At 39.1% G+C, this 20,716-nt stretch overlaps 1 protein-coding gene and 1 pseudogene across 1 annotated transcript in view; one reads left to right on the top strand and one right to left on the bottom strand.

Moving 5' to 3' along the window:
• The first annotated feature begins 3,419 nt into the window (after positions 1-3,419).
• The window catches only part of VNN1 (vanin 1), a 32,497-nt gene continuing 15,200 nt past the window's right edge, over positions 3,420-20,716 (top strand). The window contains exons 1-2 of the mRNA XM_002817373.4: positions 3,420-4,351; positions 6,343-6,473. Of these exons, the coding sequence (XP_002817419.2) occupies positions 4,142-4,351; positions 6,343-6,473 (341 nt within the window). The 5' untranslated portion in view covers positions 3,420-4,141. The remainder of the gene's footprint in view (positions 4,352-6,342; positions 6,474-20,716) is intronic.
• On the bottom strand, positions 6,480-20,333 carry LOC129060069 (cyclin-G1-like; annotated as a pseudogene).

Genomic DNA, 20,716 nt, shown 5'->3' with positions numbered 1-20,716 from the left:
TAATATCCTTTACAATAAGCCACTAAAGGTAAGTGTTTCCCTAAGTTCTGTGAGCCCTTGTAGCAAATTAATTGAACCCAAAAAAAAGGGGTCATGGAAACCCCAACTCGTGGGAAGGAGGGGGCGGTTTTGTGGGACTGAGCCCTTAATATGCGGGATCTGATGCTATCTTTGGATAAATAGTATTTGGATTGAACTGGAAGATAGCCAGCTGATGTCTGCTGCAGAGTCAATTGCTTGCTTTCTAGTGGGGAGAAAGCTCCACCTACTTGGGGGTAACCAGTCTTTTGTGTTAATTGTTGTGGTATGAGAGCAGAGGAAAAATGGATTGTTTTTCCTAAAACCAGATTAACGTCAACAAAAGAATTGACATCGTGTTGTAGCCACTAAATATTAAAATATGGGCATATATTTTGAGTAGCAATGCAGAGGCTGACTGCCAATCAATCTTTTATCAGACACAAGTATATGGACACACTTTTACATGCTGTGCACATGGTTTTTCAGAGTTCACCAGGTGAAGTGCAAGAGGCAGTGCCCACTCCACTCAGTCCTTGCTCTCCCCTCCTTTTCCCTTGTTTCTGGTTCTCCGTGTGTAAGCTGGGCAGGACTTGCTCTGAGTTCCTCTGGGGACCTGCTGCCTGGGGTGGGGTGATCACTGCTCTGCTAGCAAAATCCAGAATACTGTGGGTCTTGCCCTATTCTGGACAGTGCAATGTCATGTTTTCCTTGCAAAAGGCAATCTGCTCCATCTATGCAAGTTTGGTTGGAGGAGTCTGGAGGTATCAGTTAGGGCTTTTGTCTACACTCAAAGTCATCTCCTTGGAGAAAATTCTCCCAGTTTCTACTCTGAGCAGAAGGGCTGCATTTGGGGACCTTGGCCGGCTGTAGCAGTAGGGTTAAGGATCCAGGGAACCAGCCTAGGAGTTGTAGTAGAGGCTGCTTGTGCCTCCCAGGTCCATGTCCTGCTGATGATACTCTACTGCAAGAACTGCACTGTTTCTATTTCTATTTCTTTCTTTCTTTTTTCTTTTTGAGACAGAGTCTCACTCTGTCACCAAGCTGTAGTGCAATGGCGCAATCTCGGCTCAAGGCAACCTCCACTTCCCGGGTTCAAGCAATTTTCCTGCCTCAGCCTCCCGAGTAGCTGGGACTATAGGCACCCCCGCCCCCCACACGGCTCCCCTCCATGCCCAGCTAATTTTTGTATTTTTAGTAGAGACGGGGTTTCTCCATGTTGGTCAGGCTTGTCTCAAACTCCTGACCTTTGGTGATCCTCCCGTCTCAGCCTTGCAAAGTGCTGGGATTATAGGCATGAGCCACCGCGCCCAGCTGAACTGCATTATTTCATCTGAAGATTTGCTCTCAGCTAGTACATGCTAGGTAGGCCAGAAAGGCTAGATTCATGTGGCAGTGACATGCTGGAGGAGGGACAGGGTTATTGGTCCTATGATTTAGTGAGCCTGTACCCCTGGGTTTATGAACTTCACTTGGCTTTTTTCTTCTGCCATTAGTTGGCATAAAAACAAGCTAGAGATGAGATTTTTCCCTTTCCCCATGTTAAAGATTAGAGTGGCTGGGGTTGGAATTTTTCCTTCCCCTAGCTAGGCTAGGCTCTGGTAAAATACTTTACTTGGCGGGCAGGCTTTTGTTAAGAAGAACAGACCAGAACTCTCAAGGTTGTCCACCCTGAGCCTCCAGCAATTCGTCAATTGCAGTTCAAGTGACCCCACGGTACTGCCGCCAGCCGCAGAGGACTCTGCTCCCAGTACACTCTTAACCTCTGTGTCTGCCTATCTCTCCAGTTCTGAGGACCGCAGTTTATCCTGTGATCTCAATTCTCTGATGCATCTTAGAGAAGTTGATTTTCATTTGTTTGGCTTTTTTCTTGTTGTGAGCATGGGAAAAATGACTGCCAATCTCTTTATGAGTTGGACTAGAAACTCCATGGGAGGTTTAATATTTTTAATCTAAGAAGGGCAAGAAATAATTTTTTAACCTCTTGGCAACTCATCTCAGTTTTAACTTTTATTTCAGTGATTCCTTTTATAAATTGTTACATAATAATGACATCTTTTTATGAAATATGTGGTATTCCCACCCACCTGGGCATGGAAAGGCCCTAAGAGGTCAGCAAGCAGTCAGAGAAGCTGGTGTTTACCGGAGACTCAGGAGAACCAGCCAACCACAACCCCTGGGTTACCTTGGCAATTGCAGAATAAATGCATTATAGTTACTAAAGTAAAAAATTAGATATGCCTGTTTGCAGATTGAACTATAAAAATACCATTCAAAGACAAATAGATCTAAAAATAAAATGGAAGAACATAAACACTAATTCTGTAAATATTATACTTAATGCACAACTGAAACAAAATTTGCCAGCTTACTCAATATCAAAATCTATGAACAGTTTTTCTATTTTACATAATTTCCCTCTCCTCTCTCTGGATCTCGCTCCCCAGCTCTCATTTTTTTTTTTTTTTTTTTGCTCTGATTCTTTATACACCTCTGTTGCCTCTGTGATAAGCAGCTTCAAAGATGGTTCCTAATGCTTTATTGGATAGAATACAACAAAAGTGATGAGGTGTTGCTTCCCAAATTACATTACGAAACATCCATGGCTTCCATCTCCAGTGGGTTCACTTGCTCTCTGGCTCTAAGGGAATCCAGATACCATAATGCGGGCTGCCCTATGGTGAGGTTTGCATCACTAGGAACTCATGTCTCTGGGCAACAACCAATGAGGTCTTGAGCCCTGCCATCAGCCACATGAGGGAGCTTGGAGCTTGGAAGTGAATCCTCCTGGAGTCAAGCCTTGATATAGCTAGCCCCAGCAGCTGCTCGACTGCAGCCTTGTGAAAGAGACCTTGGGCCAGAGGCACCAGCTAAACTGCCCCTGGATTCCTGACCCAGAGAAAGTGGGAGACGATGTATTTTTGCTTTTTGAAGCTGCTGAATTTGGGGATAATTTGTTATATAGCAATAGAAAATGAGTAACTCTTTTGTATTCCTCTTTGTCCTGGCTTCCCCATTTTGAGGAAAATAAAGTAAATCAAAGTATAGAGCTCAAATGTTCACATGAAAATAATAATAAAGTTTTAAAATTATTTGAATGTCTATGTGTTGACATTCCAAAATATATGAATTCCAAAAATTTATATGCTGAAGTCCTAACTGTCAGTATCTTAGAATGTAACCTTTTTTGGAAATGGGGTCATTTCAGATCTAATTAAGATGAAGTTATACTGGAGTACAGTGGGCACTAAATCTAATTGGTCCTATGATTGAGTCTCAGTCTTTTAGTGAGCCTGTACCCCTGGGTTTAGGCCCTTAGTTGGCATAAAAACAAAGCAGGTGGATCACCTGAGGTCAGGAATTTGAGACCAGCCTGCCCAACACGGCGAAACCCCGTCTCTACTAAAAATACAAAAAATTAGCCTGGAGTGGTGGCGGGCCCCTGTAATCCCAGCTACTTGGGAGGCTGAGGCAGGAGAATCACATGAACCCGAGAGACGGAGGTTGCAGTGAGCCGAGATTTCACCACTGCACTCTAGCCTGTGTGACAAGAGTGAAACTCCATCTCAAACAACAACAACAATAAACAAACAACAACGATGACAAAAAAAGCTAGAGCTGGGATTTTCCCTTTCCCTGTGTTAAAGATCAGAGTGGTGTCCTCACAAAAAGGGAAAACCTGTACACAGGCACACACCTGGGGAGAACAGCATACGAAGAGACACAGGGATAAGGCAGCCATCTATGGGTCAAGGAGAGAGGCCTGGAACACATCCTTCCTTCACCGCCCTCAGGAGGAACCAACACTGCTGACACCTTCATCTGGGACTCCCACCCTCCAGAACTGCAAAGCAATAAATTTTTTATTTTTTACACCATCCAGTTTATTGTATTTTGTTAGGCAGCCCTAGTGAGCTAATGTACATACAGTTCTTGATTTAATCTTCACAAATTACTGCAATAAGGGAGGGTCTTTTGTTATCTAACAATGCTACGAAATCATAGCCTTTTCTTAATTAACTTCCGTAGTTTATTTTTAAGGTACTAAGCTCCGGACACCACGTGTCTTCTTTCTATAAATACCAGGACATGCTCTGTTTTTCAGTAGTCATTGGACTTCAGCATGACTACTCAGTTGCCGGCTTATGTGGCAATTTTGCTTTTCTATGTCTCAAGAGCCAGCTGCCAGGACACTTTCATTGCAGCTGTTTATGAGCATGCAGTGATATTGCCCAATGCCACCCTAATACCAGTGTCTCGTGAGGAGGCTTTGGCTTTAATGAATCGGAATCTGGACATTTTGGAAGGAGCGATCACATCAGCAGCAGATCAGGTACCATCTCTACCATCTCTCCAGTGTACTGGATTCTATGAGAAAGGAGGGGGTCCTAGGAGATAGGGCCACTGTTGGGGTCAGTTACACTTTTAGATGACATATGTATCAGAGTAGCCAAGAACCTTTATTTTACAGTTAGAATTCTACTTTCCTCTCAAAATTAGAGCAAGGACACTTCCCTAACAGTAAGAACAAAGTTAAGAAAAGAACAATTTGCTCATTATCAAGAAGCAGCAGACCTTTGAGGAACTGGCCATAAATTCAACATCTTTGTTCCCCTTTTCTGGTACAGATGGAGGATGGAGGATAAATGGGTCAGGGACTAGGTGCTATTTTCAGAGTATTAGTGGCCTTCATGTACTCATGTACTATTAAGGGTTTGCAGGTTTTCGAATAAATTTATAATCTGAAAACAAGTTTAAGTTTTCAATTCCTTGCCAGCATGCATTATATACTTCATACTTCATTCTAATTACAAGGTAAACGTATATGTAATGCATTGTGAGTCCTTAAGTTGAGTGAAGATTTCAGTTTAAAGTTTATCATACAGTATAAATTGTGGTTTACACGAATATTATTTTAAAAGCTATTAATCAATTAAGTGTAGACCAGGAATATGTGAAGTGTGATAAAAGTCATGGATAAATGTGTATTACATATATCTATAAATATATATTCTTTTGTGTTGTTGTTGAGACAGGGTCTCACTCTGTCACCCAGGATGGAGTATAATGGTGTGATCACGTCTCACTGCAGCCTTGACTTCCCGGGCTCAGGTGATTCTCCCACTACAGCCTCCAGAGTAGCTGAGACCACAGATGTGTGCCACTGTGCCCAGCTAAGTTTTGTATTTTTTGTAGAGATGGGGTTTTGCCATGTTGCCCAGGCTGGACTTGAACTCCTGACCTCAGGTGATCCACCTGCCTTGGGCTCCCAAAGTGCTGGGATTACAGGCATGAGCTACCGTGACTGCCTTATATTCTTATATATACTAATATTTAAAAGGTTATCAGGAGTTCTGATGTTCTTTTTTCACCCTTAGTCCAACTATTTTCTTGAAGGTCACAGAGCTTTTTAAGGTGACTGTCCAATTGGAAGGTGCCCAGGTTAGCTCAGGCAGTACTTGTAGGCATGGCACAGTTCAAGTAACCAGTTTGTGGTTCCTCTTTTTCTGAGAAGCAGGAATCATATTTGCAGGGGAAGGCTGGGGCAGAGGAGGAAATAAACAGAGCATTTAAGTTATTAATCAGTCTTGACACAGGCACAATCATCAGCCAAAGTTCAAGGAGAGGCTTGGTTCCAGGACGAGCTAGGTTTATAGTTAACGACTGCCATAGGAAACAACAACGGCAGGATTAGAAAATTAAAATGCTTGACTAAGCCAGGCGCAGTGGCTCATGCCTGTAATTCCAACACTTTGGAGGTTGAGACAGGCGGATCACCTGAGGTTGGGAGTTCAAGACCATCCTGACCCATATGGAGAAACCCTATCTCTACTAAAAATACAAAAATTAGCCAGGTGTGGTGGCGGGTGCCTGTGATCCTAGCTACTCATGAGGCTGAGGCAGGAGAATTGCTTGAACCCAGGAGGTGGAGGTTGTGGTGAGCCGAGATCGCGTCATTGCACTCCAGCCTGGGTAACAAGAGCGAAACTCCATCTGAAAAAAAAAAGGGAGAGAGAAAAAAAATTCTTGACTAGAAGCCCAAACCTCACCATTGTGTAACATATCTATGTAACAAACCTGCATATGTACCCTCTGAATCTAAAATTAGAAATAAAGAAAAGAAAAGAAAAATAAAAAGAAGTGACAGTGTGCTGAAATAAAGGAAATTAAAATGCTTTGGAAAAGAAAATAAATTATAAAAATATAGAAAACAAAATAAGATTTAAGGGGTGTGGGGGGAAGCCCAAATAGTTGTTACTCAGCCACTCAGTTCCTCAGCTCCTTTTGCAGGCCCCCCTTTGGATTAAGTTGCATTTTTAACAGGGTGCGCATATTATTGTGACTCCAGAAGATGCTATTTATGGCTGGAACTTCAACAGGGACTCTCTCTACCCATACTTGGAGGACATCCCAGACCCTGAAGTAAACTGGATCCCCTGTAATGATCCTAACAGGTAAAGAGACAACTTGTGAAAAATTCACTAGTAAACATCAACTTGATTTACCTGGGAAAACTTTGTTGATGATCATTGCATAGATCCACGATCAACTCTTAAGTTTCAGTATAGCTTATTTTTCATCTATTATGGATATATTTACTGGGAGAGCAAATATGAATTATGAAGTCACAGAAATCGGAGCTAGAAAGTAGCTTAGAAATCATCACATTCAATGTGAACATCTCTGGTCCCTGACTCCTCACCAGTGAACAGAAAAATATTTCCCTGTGTGGGTCTGTGATTTGAAAACTACATGAGTAAATGGCGAAATAGAGTCACATCAGTTTAAGATTAATAGTTTTCCTTTCTCATTGCTAAGATAGCTGATGAGGTTAATGTAGTAAAGTCCTTAAAGTGTAAGCTGATTGTAATCTAAGAGGTGATATGGCAGGATTGTAAGTGGTTTAAGTCAGGTCTAGGCTAAAGAGATATTAAGTGTGATGAAAGCAGCACTATTAATTTTAATGTAACGAAACCAATATCTTATACACCTAAGAAAATCATGTCGATTCACATACTTCTTTCTGAATACACATGGCTAAAATTATTTTAGGAATTCCTCTTTTGGAACTATTCTCAAAACCACACAACGCCAGTTAGAATGGCGATCATTAAAAAGTCAGGAAACAACAGATGCTGGAGAGGATGTGGAGAAAGAGGAACACTTTTACACTGTTGGTGGGAGTGTAAATTAGTTCAACCATTGTGGAAGACAGTGTGGCGATTCCTCAAGAATCTAGAACCAGAAATACCATTTGACCCACCAATCCCATTACTGGGTATATACCAAAGGATCATAAATCATTTTACTATAAAGACACATGCACACATATGTTTATTGCAGCACTGATCACAATAGCAAAGACTTGGAACCAACCCACATACCCATCAATGGTAGACTGGATAAAGAAAACATGGCACATATACACCATGGAACACTACGCAGCCGTAAAAAAGGATGAGTTCACGTCCTTTGTAGGGACATGGATAAAGCTGGAAACCATCATTCTCAGCAAACTAACACAGGAACAGAAAACAAAATGCTGCATGTTCTCACTCATAAGTGGGAGTTGAACAATGAGAATACATGGACACAGGGAGGGGAACATCACACACCAGGGCCTGTCGGGGAGTCGGGGGCTAAGGGAGGGATGGCATTAAGAGAAATACCTAATGTAGATGATGGGTTTGTTGGTGCAGCAAACCACCATGGCACGTGTATACCTATGTAACAAGCCTGCATGTTCTGCACATGTATCTCAGAACTTAAAGTATAATAATGATAATAATAATAATAAAATAAAAAAATCCCACAGAAACTGGCTGGGTGTGGTGACTCATGCCTGTAATTCCAGCACTTTGGGAGGCCGAGGCAGGAGGATCACCTGAGGTCAGGAGTTCGAGACCAGCCTGACCAATTTGGCAAAACCTCGTCTCTACTAAAAATACAAAAATTAGTGGGGCGTGGTGGTGGGCACCTATAATCCCAGCTACTTGGAAGGCTGAGGCAGGGAGAACTGCTTGAACCTGGGAGGCAGAGGTTGCAGTAAGCCAAGATAGTGACACTGCACTCCAGCCTGGGTGACAGACCTAGACTCTGTCTCAAAAACAAACAAACAAACAAACCCACAAAAACTACTTACAGAGACACCTTGATTTTGACAAGGTGGATTTTGACAAATTCCAGTGTTATTTATCATAATCATTTACTCTATTCTTATTTAATTGTATCATAATTATTTCTTATTTAATCATGCCATATGTCAGTGCTTCAGTTTCTAAAAGGCAAGCACTCTATTATCACTTCCACTGTGAATTGAATTGACTTATTTCTGAATGGCCTTTCTCTAGAACCTCATCTCCAAGGGCCTCCTGAACATCCCCATAAGGATGTCCCATTCACTTCATTTCAAGGAACATGGTTGCTCATTTATGTTTTCCATCAACTAGTGATGTCTGAATGTCTTGCCTTAATTCTCTCTCTCTCTCTTTTTTTTTTTTTTTCTGAGAGAGAGACTCTGTGTTGCCAAAGCTGGAGTGCAGTGGCGTGATCTCAGCTCACTGCAACTTCTATCCCCCAGGTCCAAGCAATTCTCATGCCTCAGCCTCCCAAAGATGACAAGTGTGAGCCACAACACCCAGCTAGTTTTTTGTATTTTCAATAGAGACGGGTTTCACCATGTTGGCCAGGCTGGTCTTGAACTCCTGGCCTCAAGTGATCCACCTGCTCGGCCTCCCAAAGTGCTGGGATTACAGGTATGAGTCATCACGCCCAGCTGCCTTAATTTATTAACTCTGCAAATTTTTTTTGAGTACCTATTATGTCTAAACATTGTTCTGGGCAATGAAGTGAACAAAACAGATTAAAAATTCCTGCCCCCTTGAAATTTATATTCTAGTGTGGGGAGATAATAAATTTTTAAAAAAGATAATTATCTATCTATCATCTATCTACCTATCTTTATATAGGTATCTTTCATCTGTCTACCTATCTATGATATGAGGTGGAAGTAAATGTTATGGAAAAAATAAAGTGGGGAAGGTGAATAGGGTGGCAAGCGTGGGGCTGAAATTTTTAAAAGGTCATCTGAGGGCATCACGTGAGATTTCAGCAAAGACCTGAAAGAAATGAGGCAATAGATCATGTGAGTATCTGAAAAAAGTGCTTTCCAGGCTGAGGGAATTCTAAATTCCAAGATCCTGTGGTCAGAGTATGTGTCTAACCTATGGAACAGAAAAAGGGTTGGTGTGGTTATTACAGTGATGTGACAGAAGAGGAGAAAAGTAGGAAATGGAGGCAGAAGGGCAGGAGGAACGCAATGTTAAGAATAGACTCCAGGGTATAGGTCACCAAAGAAGCAGAGGGCAGTTAAAAAGCTGTTGTGATCATTATGGCAGAGAGATGATGGATCTGAGACCAAGAGGTGGTAGAAGTTTAGGTATTGAGAAGTGGACAGATTCCAAATAAAGTTTGAAAGTAGCACTGGCAGGTTTTGCTGAAAGACTGGATGTAGGTTGTGAGAGAAAGGGAGGACTCAATATCCTTCCCTGCTCTCATAGAATCAGATCTCATCTTATTGAGTATGTTTGAAGTATGCACATAGTCGATTGTTTTCTCTTCTCATATTCACCAAACTTTTGGGACCTACATCACCTCTTAGACTGAGTGTTAAAGGAACAGGCTCTCATCACTTTTCTTTTTTATTTAATTAATTTGTTTAGCATTTGTAGGTCATATCGTTCCAGAAGGATTTGAAGTTTCTAATTATATCTAATATAATTAATAATAGGATACTTTAGTTCTAACAACAAACTAGAACCCATATGAATAGAGGAAGCAGTTGTTATGAAGAATCATGGTAAAGAGCTGCTTATTACAACGGGATATTAAGTATGGTTCTAAGAGTTTCTGAGCAGCTAAGAGAAGTACAATTTTGTTCAGACACTTTCATTGCATCATAGAAGAAAGCTTGCATATTTCTTCAGAGACAAACTATGTCTAATAACCTAACTTAAAGATGAATTTACTTATTCAACTTTTTTTGTTAATTATTTTATTTTTAACTTTCATGGGTACATAGTAGATGTATATATTTACAGGGTACATGAGATGTTTTGATGTTTGTGCACAAGCATGCAATGGTAATAATCGCATCATGAAGAATGGGGTTTCCATCCCCTCAAGCATTTATCCTTTGCATTACAAACCATTCAATTATACTCTTTTAGATATCTTAAAATGTACAATTAAGTTATTATTGATTATAGTCACCCTGTTGTGCTATCGAATACTAGACCTTATTCATTCATTATAACTATTTTTTTGTACCCATTAATCTCCTTACTTTCTCCCCACCCCTCCCCTAACTACTCTTCCCAGCCTCTGGTAACCATCTTTCTATTCTCTATCTCTATCTCCATGGGTTCAATTGTTTTGATTTTTAGATCCCACAAATAAGTGAGAACTTGTGATGTTTGTCTTTCTGTGCCTAACTTACGTTATTTCACATAACCTAATGATCTCCAATTCCATTCATATTGTTGCAAATGACTGGATCTCATTCTTTTTTGTGGCTGAATAGTACTTTATTGTGTACATGTACCACACGGTTGTTTCCAAATTTTGGTTATTGTGAACAGAGTTGCAATAAACATGAAAGTGCAGATATCTTTTCTATATACTGATTTTCTTTTTAAGGAGTATATACCCAGCAGTGGGATTGCTGGATCGTATGGTGGCTCTATTTTTAGTTTTTTGAGAAACCTTCAAACTGTTCTCCACAGTGACTGTACTAATGTACCTTCCCACTAACAGTGTACAAGGGTTCCCTTTTCTCCACATCCTCACCAGCATTTGTTATAAGTCATTTTAACAGGTGTGAGTTGATATAATTGTAGTTTTGATTTGATTTGCTTCTTTTCTTTTTTTTTTTTGAGACAGAGCCTCACTCTTGTCGCCCAGGCTGAAGTGCAATGGTGCGATCTTGGCTCACTGCAACCTCCACCTCCTGGGTTCAAGCGATTCTCCTGCCTCAGCCTCACGAATAGCTGGGATTACAGGTGCCCGCCAATATACCCAGCGAATTTTTGTATTTTTAGTAGAGACGGGGTTCCACCATGTTGTCCAGCTGGTCTCGAACTCCTGACCTCAGGTGATCCTCTTGCCTCAGCCTCCAGAAGTGCTGGGATTACAGGTGTAAGCCACTGCGCCTGGTTGATTTGCATTTTTCTGATGATCAGTGATGTTGAGCACCTTTTCACATGCCTGCTTGCCATTTGTATAACTTCTTTTGAGAAATGTCTATTCAAATCTTTTGCCCATTTTTGGATTGGATTTTTAGATTTTTTCCCATAGAGTTGTTTGGACTTCTTACATATTCTGGTTATGAATCCCTTATCAGATGGATAGTTTGCAAATATTTTATCCCAATCTGTGGTTGTCTCTTTACTTTCTTGATAGTTTCCCCTGCTGTGCAGAAGCTTTTTACCTTCATGTGATTCCATTTGTCCATTTTTGCTTTGGTTGCCTGTGCCTGTGGGGTATTACTCAAGAAATCTTTGTCCAGACCAATGTCCTGGAGAGTTTCCCCAAAGTTTTCTTTTAGTAGTTTCATAGTTTGAGGTCAAATATTTAAGTATATAATTCATTTTTATTTGATTTTTGTATATGGTGAGAGATAGGGGTCTACTTTCATTCTTCTGCATATGGGTATCCGGTTTTCCCAGCACCATTTATTGAAAAAACTGTCCTTTCCCCCATATATGCTCTTGGCATCTTTGTTGAAGATGAGTTCACTGTAGATGTTTGGGTTTATTTCTGGGTTCTCTATTCTGTTTCTTTGGTCTATGTGTCTGTTTTTATGCCAGTACCATGCAGTTTTGGTTACTAGAGCTCTGTAGTATAATTTAAAGTCAGGTGATGTGATTTCTCCAGTTTTTTTTCTTTTTGCTCAAGAGGGTTTCTGGATCTTCTGTGATTCCACATAAAGTTTAGAATTTTTTTCTATATCTGTGAAGAATGACATTGGTACTTTGATGGAGATTGCATTGAATCTATAGAATGCTTTGGATAGTATGGGCATTTTAACAATATTGATTCTTCCAATCTATGAACATGGTATATCTTTCCATGTTTTGTGTCCTCTTCAATATCTTACATCAATGTTTTACAGACTTCATTGTGGAGAGCTTTCTCTTCTTTGCATAAATTAATTCCTAGGTATTGTATTTTATTTATAGCTATAACAAATGCTATTCCTTTCTTGATTTCTTTTTCAGATTGCTTGCTGTTGACACAGAAATGCTACTGATTTTTTATGTTGATTTTGTATCCTGCAACTTTACTGAATTTGTTTATCAGTTCTATTAGTTTTTTGGTGGAGTCTTTAGGGTTTTCCAAGTATAAGATAATAGCATCTGCAAACAAAAATAATTTTCCTCCTTTCCAATTTGGATGCATTTTATTTCTTTCTCTTGTCTGATTACTTTAGTGAGGACCTCACTACTATGTTGAATAATAGTGGTGAAAATGGACATCCTTGTCTTTTCTAGATCTTTGAGAAAAGCTTTCAGTTTTTCCTCATTCAGTATGATACCAGCCATGGGTCTGTCATAAATGGCTATTATTGTGTTGAGGTATGTTCCTTCTATACCCAGTTATTGAGGGTTTTTATTATGAAGGAATGTTGAATTTTACCAAATGTTTTTTCAGTGTCAATTGAAATGACCATATGGTTTTTGTTCTTCATTCTGTTGATATGATGTGCCACATCAATTGATTTGTGCATGTTGAACCATCCTTGCACCCTTGGGATAAATCCAACTTGGTCATGATGAATAATTTTTTAATGTGTTGTTGCATTTGGTTTGCTAGTATTTTGTTGAAGTTTTTTTGCATCAATGTTCATCAGGGATGTTGGGCTGTAGTTTTCTTTTTCATGTGTCTTTGCCTGGTTTTGGTATCAGGGTAATACTAGCCTCATTGAATGAGTTTGGAAGCATTCCCTTCTCTATTTTTTGGACTAGTTTGAATAGGATTCATATTAGTTCTTCTTTAATTGTTTGGTAAAATTCAGCACTGAAGCCTTTAAGTCCTGGGCTTTTCTTTGCTGGGAGATCTTTTATTACAGCTTCAATCTTATTATTTGTTATTTGTCTGTTCAGGTTTTGGATTTCTTTGTGGTTCAATCTTGGTAGGCTGCATGTGTGTAGGAATTTATTCATGTCTTCTAGGTTTTCCAATTTATCGGTATATAGTTGCTCATAGTAATCTCTAATGAGCTTTTGAATTTCTGCAGTATTGGTTATAATGTCTCATTTTTCATCTCTGAGTTTATTTTTCTTCTATCTTTTTTTCTTAGTCTCACTAAAAGTCAATGTTTTTATCTTTTCAAAAAGCAACTTTTTGTTTTGTTATTTTTTTGTATGTTTTTTATTTCAATTTCATTTATTTCTGTTCAGATGTTTATTATTTTTCTTCTACTAATTTCAGGTTTGGTTTGTTCTTCCTTTTCTAGTTTTTAAAAATATATCATTAGGCTGTTTATTTGAAGGTTTTCTTCTTTGTTAGTGTAGGCACTTATAGCTATAAACTTTCCTCTTAGACTGATTTTGCTGTGTCCCATAAGTTTTGTTATGTTGCATATCCATTTTCATTTGTTTCAATAAAATTTTTAACTTTCTTCTTAATTTCTTCATTAACCCACTGGTAATTCAGGAGCACATTGTTTAATTTCTGTATGTTTGTATAGTTTTCGTAATTCCCTTTGCTATTGATTTCTAGTATTATTCCATTGTGGTCAGAGAAGATACCTGATATGATCTCAATTTTTTTTAATGCTTTAAGATTTGTTTTGTGACCTAACATATGGTCTCTCCTTGAGAATGATCCATGTGCTGGGGAGAAGAATGTTTATCCTGTAGCCACTGGATGAAATTTTCTGTAACTATCTATTAAGTCCACTTGGTCTGTAATGCAGATTAATCCAATGTTTCTTTATTTTTTTTCCTTCTGGATGATCTGTCCAATGCTGAAAGTAGGATTTTGAAATCTCCAGCTATTATTGCATTGGGATCTATCTCTCTCTTTAGCTCTAATAATATGTCCATTATATATCTGTGTGCTCAAGTGTTAGGTGCATATATATTTACAATTGTTATATCCTCTGACAGAATTGACCTCTTTATCATTATATAATTAATTTCTTTGTCTCTTTTTATGGTTTTTGTCCTGAAATCTATTCTGTCTGATAAAAATATAGCTACCCCTGCTCCTTTTGTTTTCCATTTGCATGGAAATCTTTGCTATCCCTTTATTTTCAGTCTATGTGTGTCTTTATAAGTGAAGTGTGTTTCTTGTACACAACAGACCATTGCCTTTGATTTTTTTTCTTTTTTATACATTTAGCCACTCTATGTCTTTTGATTGGAGAGTTTAGACCATTTACATTCAATGTTTTATTGTTAAGTAAGGACATACTCCTGCCATTTTGTTTTTTATTTTGTGGTGTTGTCTTCCTTTCTTCCTGTCTTCCTTTTCGTGAAGGTGTTTTTCTCTGATGGTATGTTTTAATTTTTGCTTTTCATTTTTTGTGTATCTGTTGTAGGTTTTTTGATTTGAGGTTATCATGCAGCTTGTAAATAACAACTTATAATTCATTATTTTAAACTGATGACAACTTAACGTTGATTGTATAAACTAACAAGCAAAGAGAAAGCTAATAAAAGCTTCATACTTTAACTTCATCCCCCATACTTTTAATTTTTAATAGTTTCTATTTATATCTTATACTGTCTATGTCTTAAAAAGCTTTTATAGCTATTATTTTTGATTGGTTCATCTTTTAGTTTTTCTACTCAAGATATGAGAAGTTTACACCACAGTTACAGAGTTATAATGCTCCATGTTTGTCTGTGTACTTACTAGTGAGTTTTGTAACTTAAGATGCTTTCTTATTGGTTATTGATGTCTTTTTCTTTCAGATTGAAGAAATTTCTTTAGCATTTCTTATAGGAGAGGGAAGTGGGTTCTTTTCTGGCTCAGGGTGGGTCTAGAAATGCCATCCAGGAGCTAAGTCCTGGAATTGAGGACTTTAGGAGTCTGCTTGGTGCTTTATGTTACTGTGGCTAAGTTGGTACCCAATTTGTAAGACAAAGTCCTTTTACTCTTGCCTCTCCTTTCCTGAAGCATGAGTCTTTCCCCAGGGCCACCACAGCTGGGAATGTGCTGGGTCACACCTGAAACCAGCATGGTACTGGGTCCCACCCAAGCCTCATGGTGAGTACTGCCTGGCTATCACTGATGTTTATTCAAAGCCCAAGGGCTCTTTAGTTAGCAGGTGATGATTCTTGCCAGGACTGGGTCCTTCCATTCAAGGCAGTAAGTTCTCTTATAGCCCAGTGTGTGTCTAGAAATATCATCAGGGAGCTAGGGCCTGGGTTGGGGGATTCAGTACTCTGCTTGGTGCTTTATTTTACTGTGGTTGAGCTGTTATCCAAATTGCAAGACAAAGTCCTCTTTATGCTCCTGTCTCCTTTCTTAAGGCAGAGGGACGGAGTCTCTCTCAAAGCTGTGAGCTGTGCTGCCTGGAGTTGGAGGAAGGGTGATGCAACCACTCCTTTGACTACTCCAGCTGCTGCCTCACTAGGTTACGTGCACTCCAAGGCTACTGGTTCTGAGCTCAGTACAGCACTAGGACTTGCCTAGGAATTGTAGTCCTTGTGGCCTAAATCAGCTGTCCCCAACTTTTTTGGCACCAGGGACTGGTTTTGTGGAAGACAATTTTTTAATGGACAGGGTAGAGGATGCTTTCTGGATAAAACTGTTCCACCTCAGATCGTCAGGCATTAGTTAAATTCGCATAAGGAGCATGCAACCTAGATTCCTCAGATGCACGGTTCACAACAGGCTTCCATTCCTATGAGAATCTAATGCTGCAACTGATCTGACAGGAGGCAGAGCTCAGGCAGTAATGCCACTCATCTTGTACTGTGCAGCCACTTTCTAACAGGCCATGGACTGGTACTGCTGTGCAGCCCAATTCCTAACAGGCCACAGTCATGGCATAGGGATTGGGAACCCCTGGCCTAGACTGCCTTTCAAGTTTATTTAGAACCCCAGAGAATTTTATCCCACATTGGAGATGCTTGGTGGAACTCAGGTTCTGACTGCTGGGTAGGACAATTCCTCTCTGACAAGAGCTGTTCTAAATGTGCCCTCTGTGGGCACTGGCTGAATTCTGTGCCATGTTGCTTTCTGTTGTTACATGGCAATGCTGACTTCCAATGTAAAGTCCCACAATCAGTGTACTTTCCTTCCCCCAAGGGCACAAATTTTCTCTCCACACCATGTGGTAAAACCTGGAGGATGGGGGAGAGTGGTGTTGGCAATTAAAGACTTTCTTTCCTACCCCCTTCAGTGCCTCTTTCCTTGATATGATTTTAAAACAAGGTACTGTGATTACTCTTCTGATTTTTGGTTCTTATGAAGGTACATTCTTGTGTGGATGGTTGTTCACTTTGGTGATCCTGCAGGAAGACAATCGCTGGAAGGTTCTATTTGGCCATCTTCCTCTGCTTCCTCCTCATCTTTTATTTCTTCCTCTTGCCTGATTGCTCTGGCTAGGACTTCCAGTATGGTGTTTAATAGAAGTGGTGAAGGTGGGCTTCCTTGTCTTGTTGCAGTTCTTAGAACAAAGGCTTTCAGCTTTTCACCATTCCATAGGATGTTAGGTGTGGGTGCTGACATATATGCCATCTATAGCCTTTATTATGTTGAGGTATATTCCTTCTGTATAATAAAGTGCACATGTCTGAATTATATATTACTTGCCTTGTGGGTGCGAAGAAACTATTTATACTGCCTAGAATATTAACCTTTATTATGCCTGAAGAGTTCATTAGTCAAATGTTGGTTTTGATGTAGACCTCATAGTTTAAAATTTAACATTTAAATTAAGTAGGTTATCATTTTTAATACCACCTAAACACAATATATTGATCCAATATAGAAAGTTAGATCAATGTTAGAAATGAAGAGTCACAGTGTACCTTTCCAGACTTGTCATCAGCATTTCCTATTTATAGTTTTAGCTTTGATTTGAATGTTTCACAGATGAACTTAAATCAACACATAGTTCCACCATAGCATAATATTAATTAGGCAGTTTCCTTAAATTTGAGAACATCGCCTTAATGTAGTTGTGATGTTTTGAGGCTTCATAGCTTAAATCCATTATACTATTATGGAATCTGTGGAGCAGGGCTATGGAGAAAGTCTTCAGAGAAGTTTTTTTGTTGCTACTATAACCTTATTTAAAGAAACAAACAAAAAAAAACCCCACACTTATTTGAAGTCTGCTTAAATATTACTGTTAAATGTGAAGTGTTTCTATCTAAGATTCATAATCATATGAATGTCAGCATTTAGTTTTGAGTAGAAAAAGATAAATCATTACTGTGAGTTAAGAAATTTAAATGGAGATGTGTGAGCGAGCTCATAGCATGTCCATTCTATCCTTCTCATCGCCACCCTCTGCAGAGTTTCATCCCTAGGGTGCTCTGCTTGGTGTCCAGCCTCTGGTGTTCTGCTTGGGGTCTTGACTTCTTCCCATCCCACTCAGGCTCAGCCCCAGACTGGAACAGAGTTTGGGAAGCAGTGGGGATAGCCAAGATGGGTGTCAGTGGGTGGCCCAGCAGTTCCTGTCCCAGGAGTGGCCACAGGCCAGGGGTAGTGGTGGCTGTGCATATGGCCAGCCTGCTGCCATTGTCCCATCCTTGTCAAGGCCCTCTCTTTCACCTTACAGCATCTGAGGGGCAGAGCTCTAGAGGGTTGGGGCAGACAATGCCTCTGCAAATTTTTTTTTAAAATAAAATTTAGATGACAAGTATATATCATATATGCAGTGACCAAGCATATAATTACTTTACAGTCATCTAACTGCTGTAGCAAGGTTATGTAACTACAGTGTCAAAACACCCTGACAGTTTTCAGAAACCCAAAGTGGAGACCATCTGCCATATCCCACTTTTTCTTTAGGTACAATATCCAAATTCATATTGATTTTGCTTACACATGAATAGTTTCAAATTTGTTCACATATGGTTTAAACTTTTTGTCTCTGTTGTCTTACTCAGGCTTATGTAACTTAAAATGAGCCTGAGCATGGGTCTACACACAGCAAGATGTGTAATAAAAACACAATTTTAGTGCTACTTTCAAAATTCATGCTATTAAGAAATATGCTGTTTTCAAAGCTGAAAAGATCATGAAATGGCTAACTTACATATCAGAGATGGATAATTCCTTACTATTGAGGTGTTATAGTTTTTGTATAGTAAATGCCTTCAAATATTAACTGAAAGATCAGTGAAGTCATTTTCCCCTTTCTGAGTCCAACTTCAGTTTGTTTATTTTGAAGATAATTAATATTTTAATTGTAAAAGAAAATTATAGCATTGGAAAATTTTCTCTATATGGAGAATAACAATGAACCAAATTTACCAATTAGGGAACCATTTCAGGAATTTTTGGATGGTGAATTTTTCTGCAGTAACTATGCTTCAGTTGCAATGCAGTATGCCCAGAAACAATCCATTTCAACTTCTGAATGTTTGATTTGGAACATTTGTTTGATGAGTATTCAGTTAAACACTTGGATACATGCTCTTTCCAGAAGGTCACATCTCTACCATTTATCTTGGAATGTTTCTGAAGACATTCTACTCATTTTATTAACTGTATACACTTCTGTTTTTGGATCTCCAATATGATTATAGACAATATCAACACAGAAGGCTTTGATTTAGACTCTAAAGTTTAGAGCATTTGATCTTGACATGCCTTAAATTGGGCTTCCAGTCAAAATTGAGGTCACTTCTCCTTTCAAATGGCAAGTTCTCTTTAATGAGTGAATAGTGGAGTTGTAGAAATTGAAAGGCAGTAGTAGTTTTCACTTTACATTACACCTTCTCCAATACAATCTTTTCCATTCTCATCAAGTCTGAAACCGTGAACCTATATTCACTTATTTGGAACACATCAGTTGCCAATGGGACATCCCTTTCCTCTTCTATTGATTTTACAGCCAAATAGAAGCAGCTCAGTCCAACACATCCAAGGTGCTTGGGCTGCACCTTCATTTAACACAGGAATCTGTCCAGTAAATTTACAGAGAAAATGCCTTTATGTTAAAGCCAAAGAACTGAATTAGACTAACATCTTGTACTTCAAAGTCCTGTAGCCTTGCAGTCATTCTGAGGCTATTGTCTATCATGTGCAAACTCAATTAGTCTCAAACCACAGATCTTTAACTGATATCTAGACTTCTGTTCCAACAAGGCGTTCAGCTGGTGTAGCAGTTTCTGAGAGTCAGGTGTCAGTACCTCTATCATCTTGATAGTGATTGAGCCTCAGTGGTAACCACCCTTCTTGGGCCTGCGCTCACCTAACCCCACAAAATCCAATCTCAGAGGCCTAGGAAACAAAGCAAAGAGAGAGGCCCAGGGAGGGGGAGCCTTCCTGGGTGGATGTCTCTGCAGAGCCACCAAGATCATATTGCCCTCCTCAGGGTCAGCTTGGAGCTGAAGGGCTGAAAAGGCGTTTTGATATTTGATTGCATATTATTTCATACTGTTATTTCAGAGTTTTGTGTGCACACGTTGTTTCTTCTGTAAGCCTAATGCTTTATAAGCATAGCAACCACATCTGACATTTCTGTGTCTCTCACATTGTGTGCTTGGACAGCTCTGCCTGGAATATTCTTCCCCCAGTTGCCCACATGTCTAATACAGTGCTTTGTGTTGTGTCAAAACCTAATGAATATTTGTTGAATATTTAACATGTGCTGATTTTAGATTAGTAAATATCTTTTCGATAATTGATGATTTTTGTTATACCTAGAGATTGAATACTTTGAAAGCAGCCTTACAAAATGCATTTCAATTATTCTCTTTCACCTCCTCCTTCTGTGTCCTGGACAAAACTCTGCATGGATTAAGGACTCAGCAAATATCATGGATGAAGCAACAGGCAGATTTCAGGCACACATAAGCAAACTGAATTTTTAAACCCTAAATCAGGACATGTGGTCTAATTTTGGAGCATGTTATGTATGTGCCAAACATCCTCAGAAATGTAGCTTGAATTGAAATATATTAGAATACATGAAGACTAATAGAGACAGCAGGAAAATATGTTTGTCATCAGAACTGTTTCAGAAATCCAAAACACCAACCTACCTATTCCACCACTTTAGGTGATCCAAAAAGACTGGGGGTAAACATGTTTCAAGTGGTTCAATGTGTTGTAATTTATATCTATGCCTTTCAGATATTAATTGAAGCAAAGGTGGGTTAAAATATTAAATGGTTGTTCTTTGTTATAAACACATTGAAGTAATAATTTTCTATATGTATTATTATATCCTTTTCTGATCTTTTTCAAGGATATGTTTTATAGATGATTGCTATGGCTTTCCTTATATTAATTATACAAATTTGTTTGTAGATCTAGTAGCCAATATTTGATGTCACCAAATTTTTATTCATACAACAGTTATCTCAGCCTTCTCAGCTAATCTTCAATAACCATTTATCATTTCAGAGTTGTGCAATAGAGGATAAATATAGCAATATGTTAAATATTATTTTCAAAATTGTATTTTAATTGCTTTACTGGGACAATTATTGGTAACTTTGAA

The sequence above is a fragment of the Pongo abelii genome, chromosome 5 (assembly GCF_028885655.2).
Source record: "Pongo abelii isolate AG06213 chromosome 5, NHGRI_mPonAbe1-v2.0_pri, whole genome shotgun sequence".
In the NCBI taxonomy this organism is placed as follows: Eukaryota; Metazoa; Chordata; class Mammalia; order Primates; family Hominidae; genus Pongo; species Pongo abelii.
Note: the sequence above shows the minus strand (reverse complement) of the source record. Positions and strands in the feature narration are given on the sequence as shown.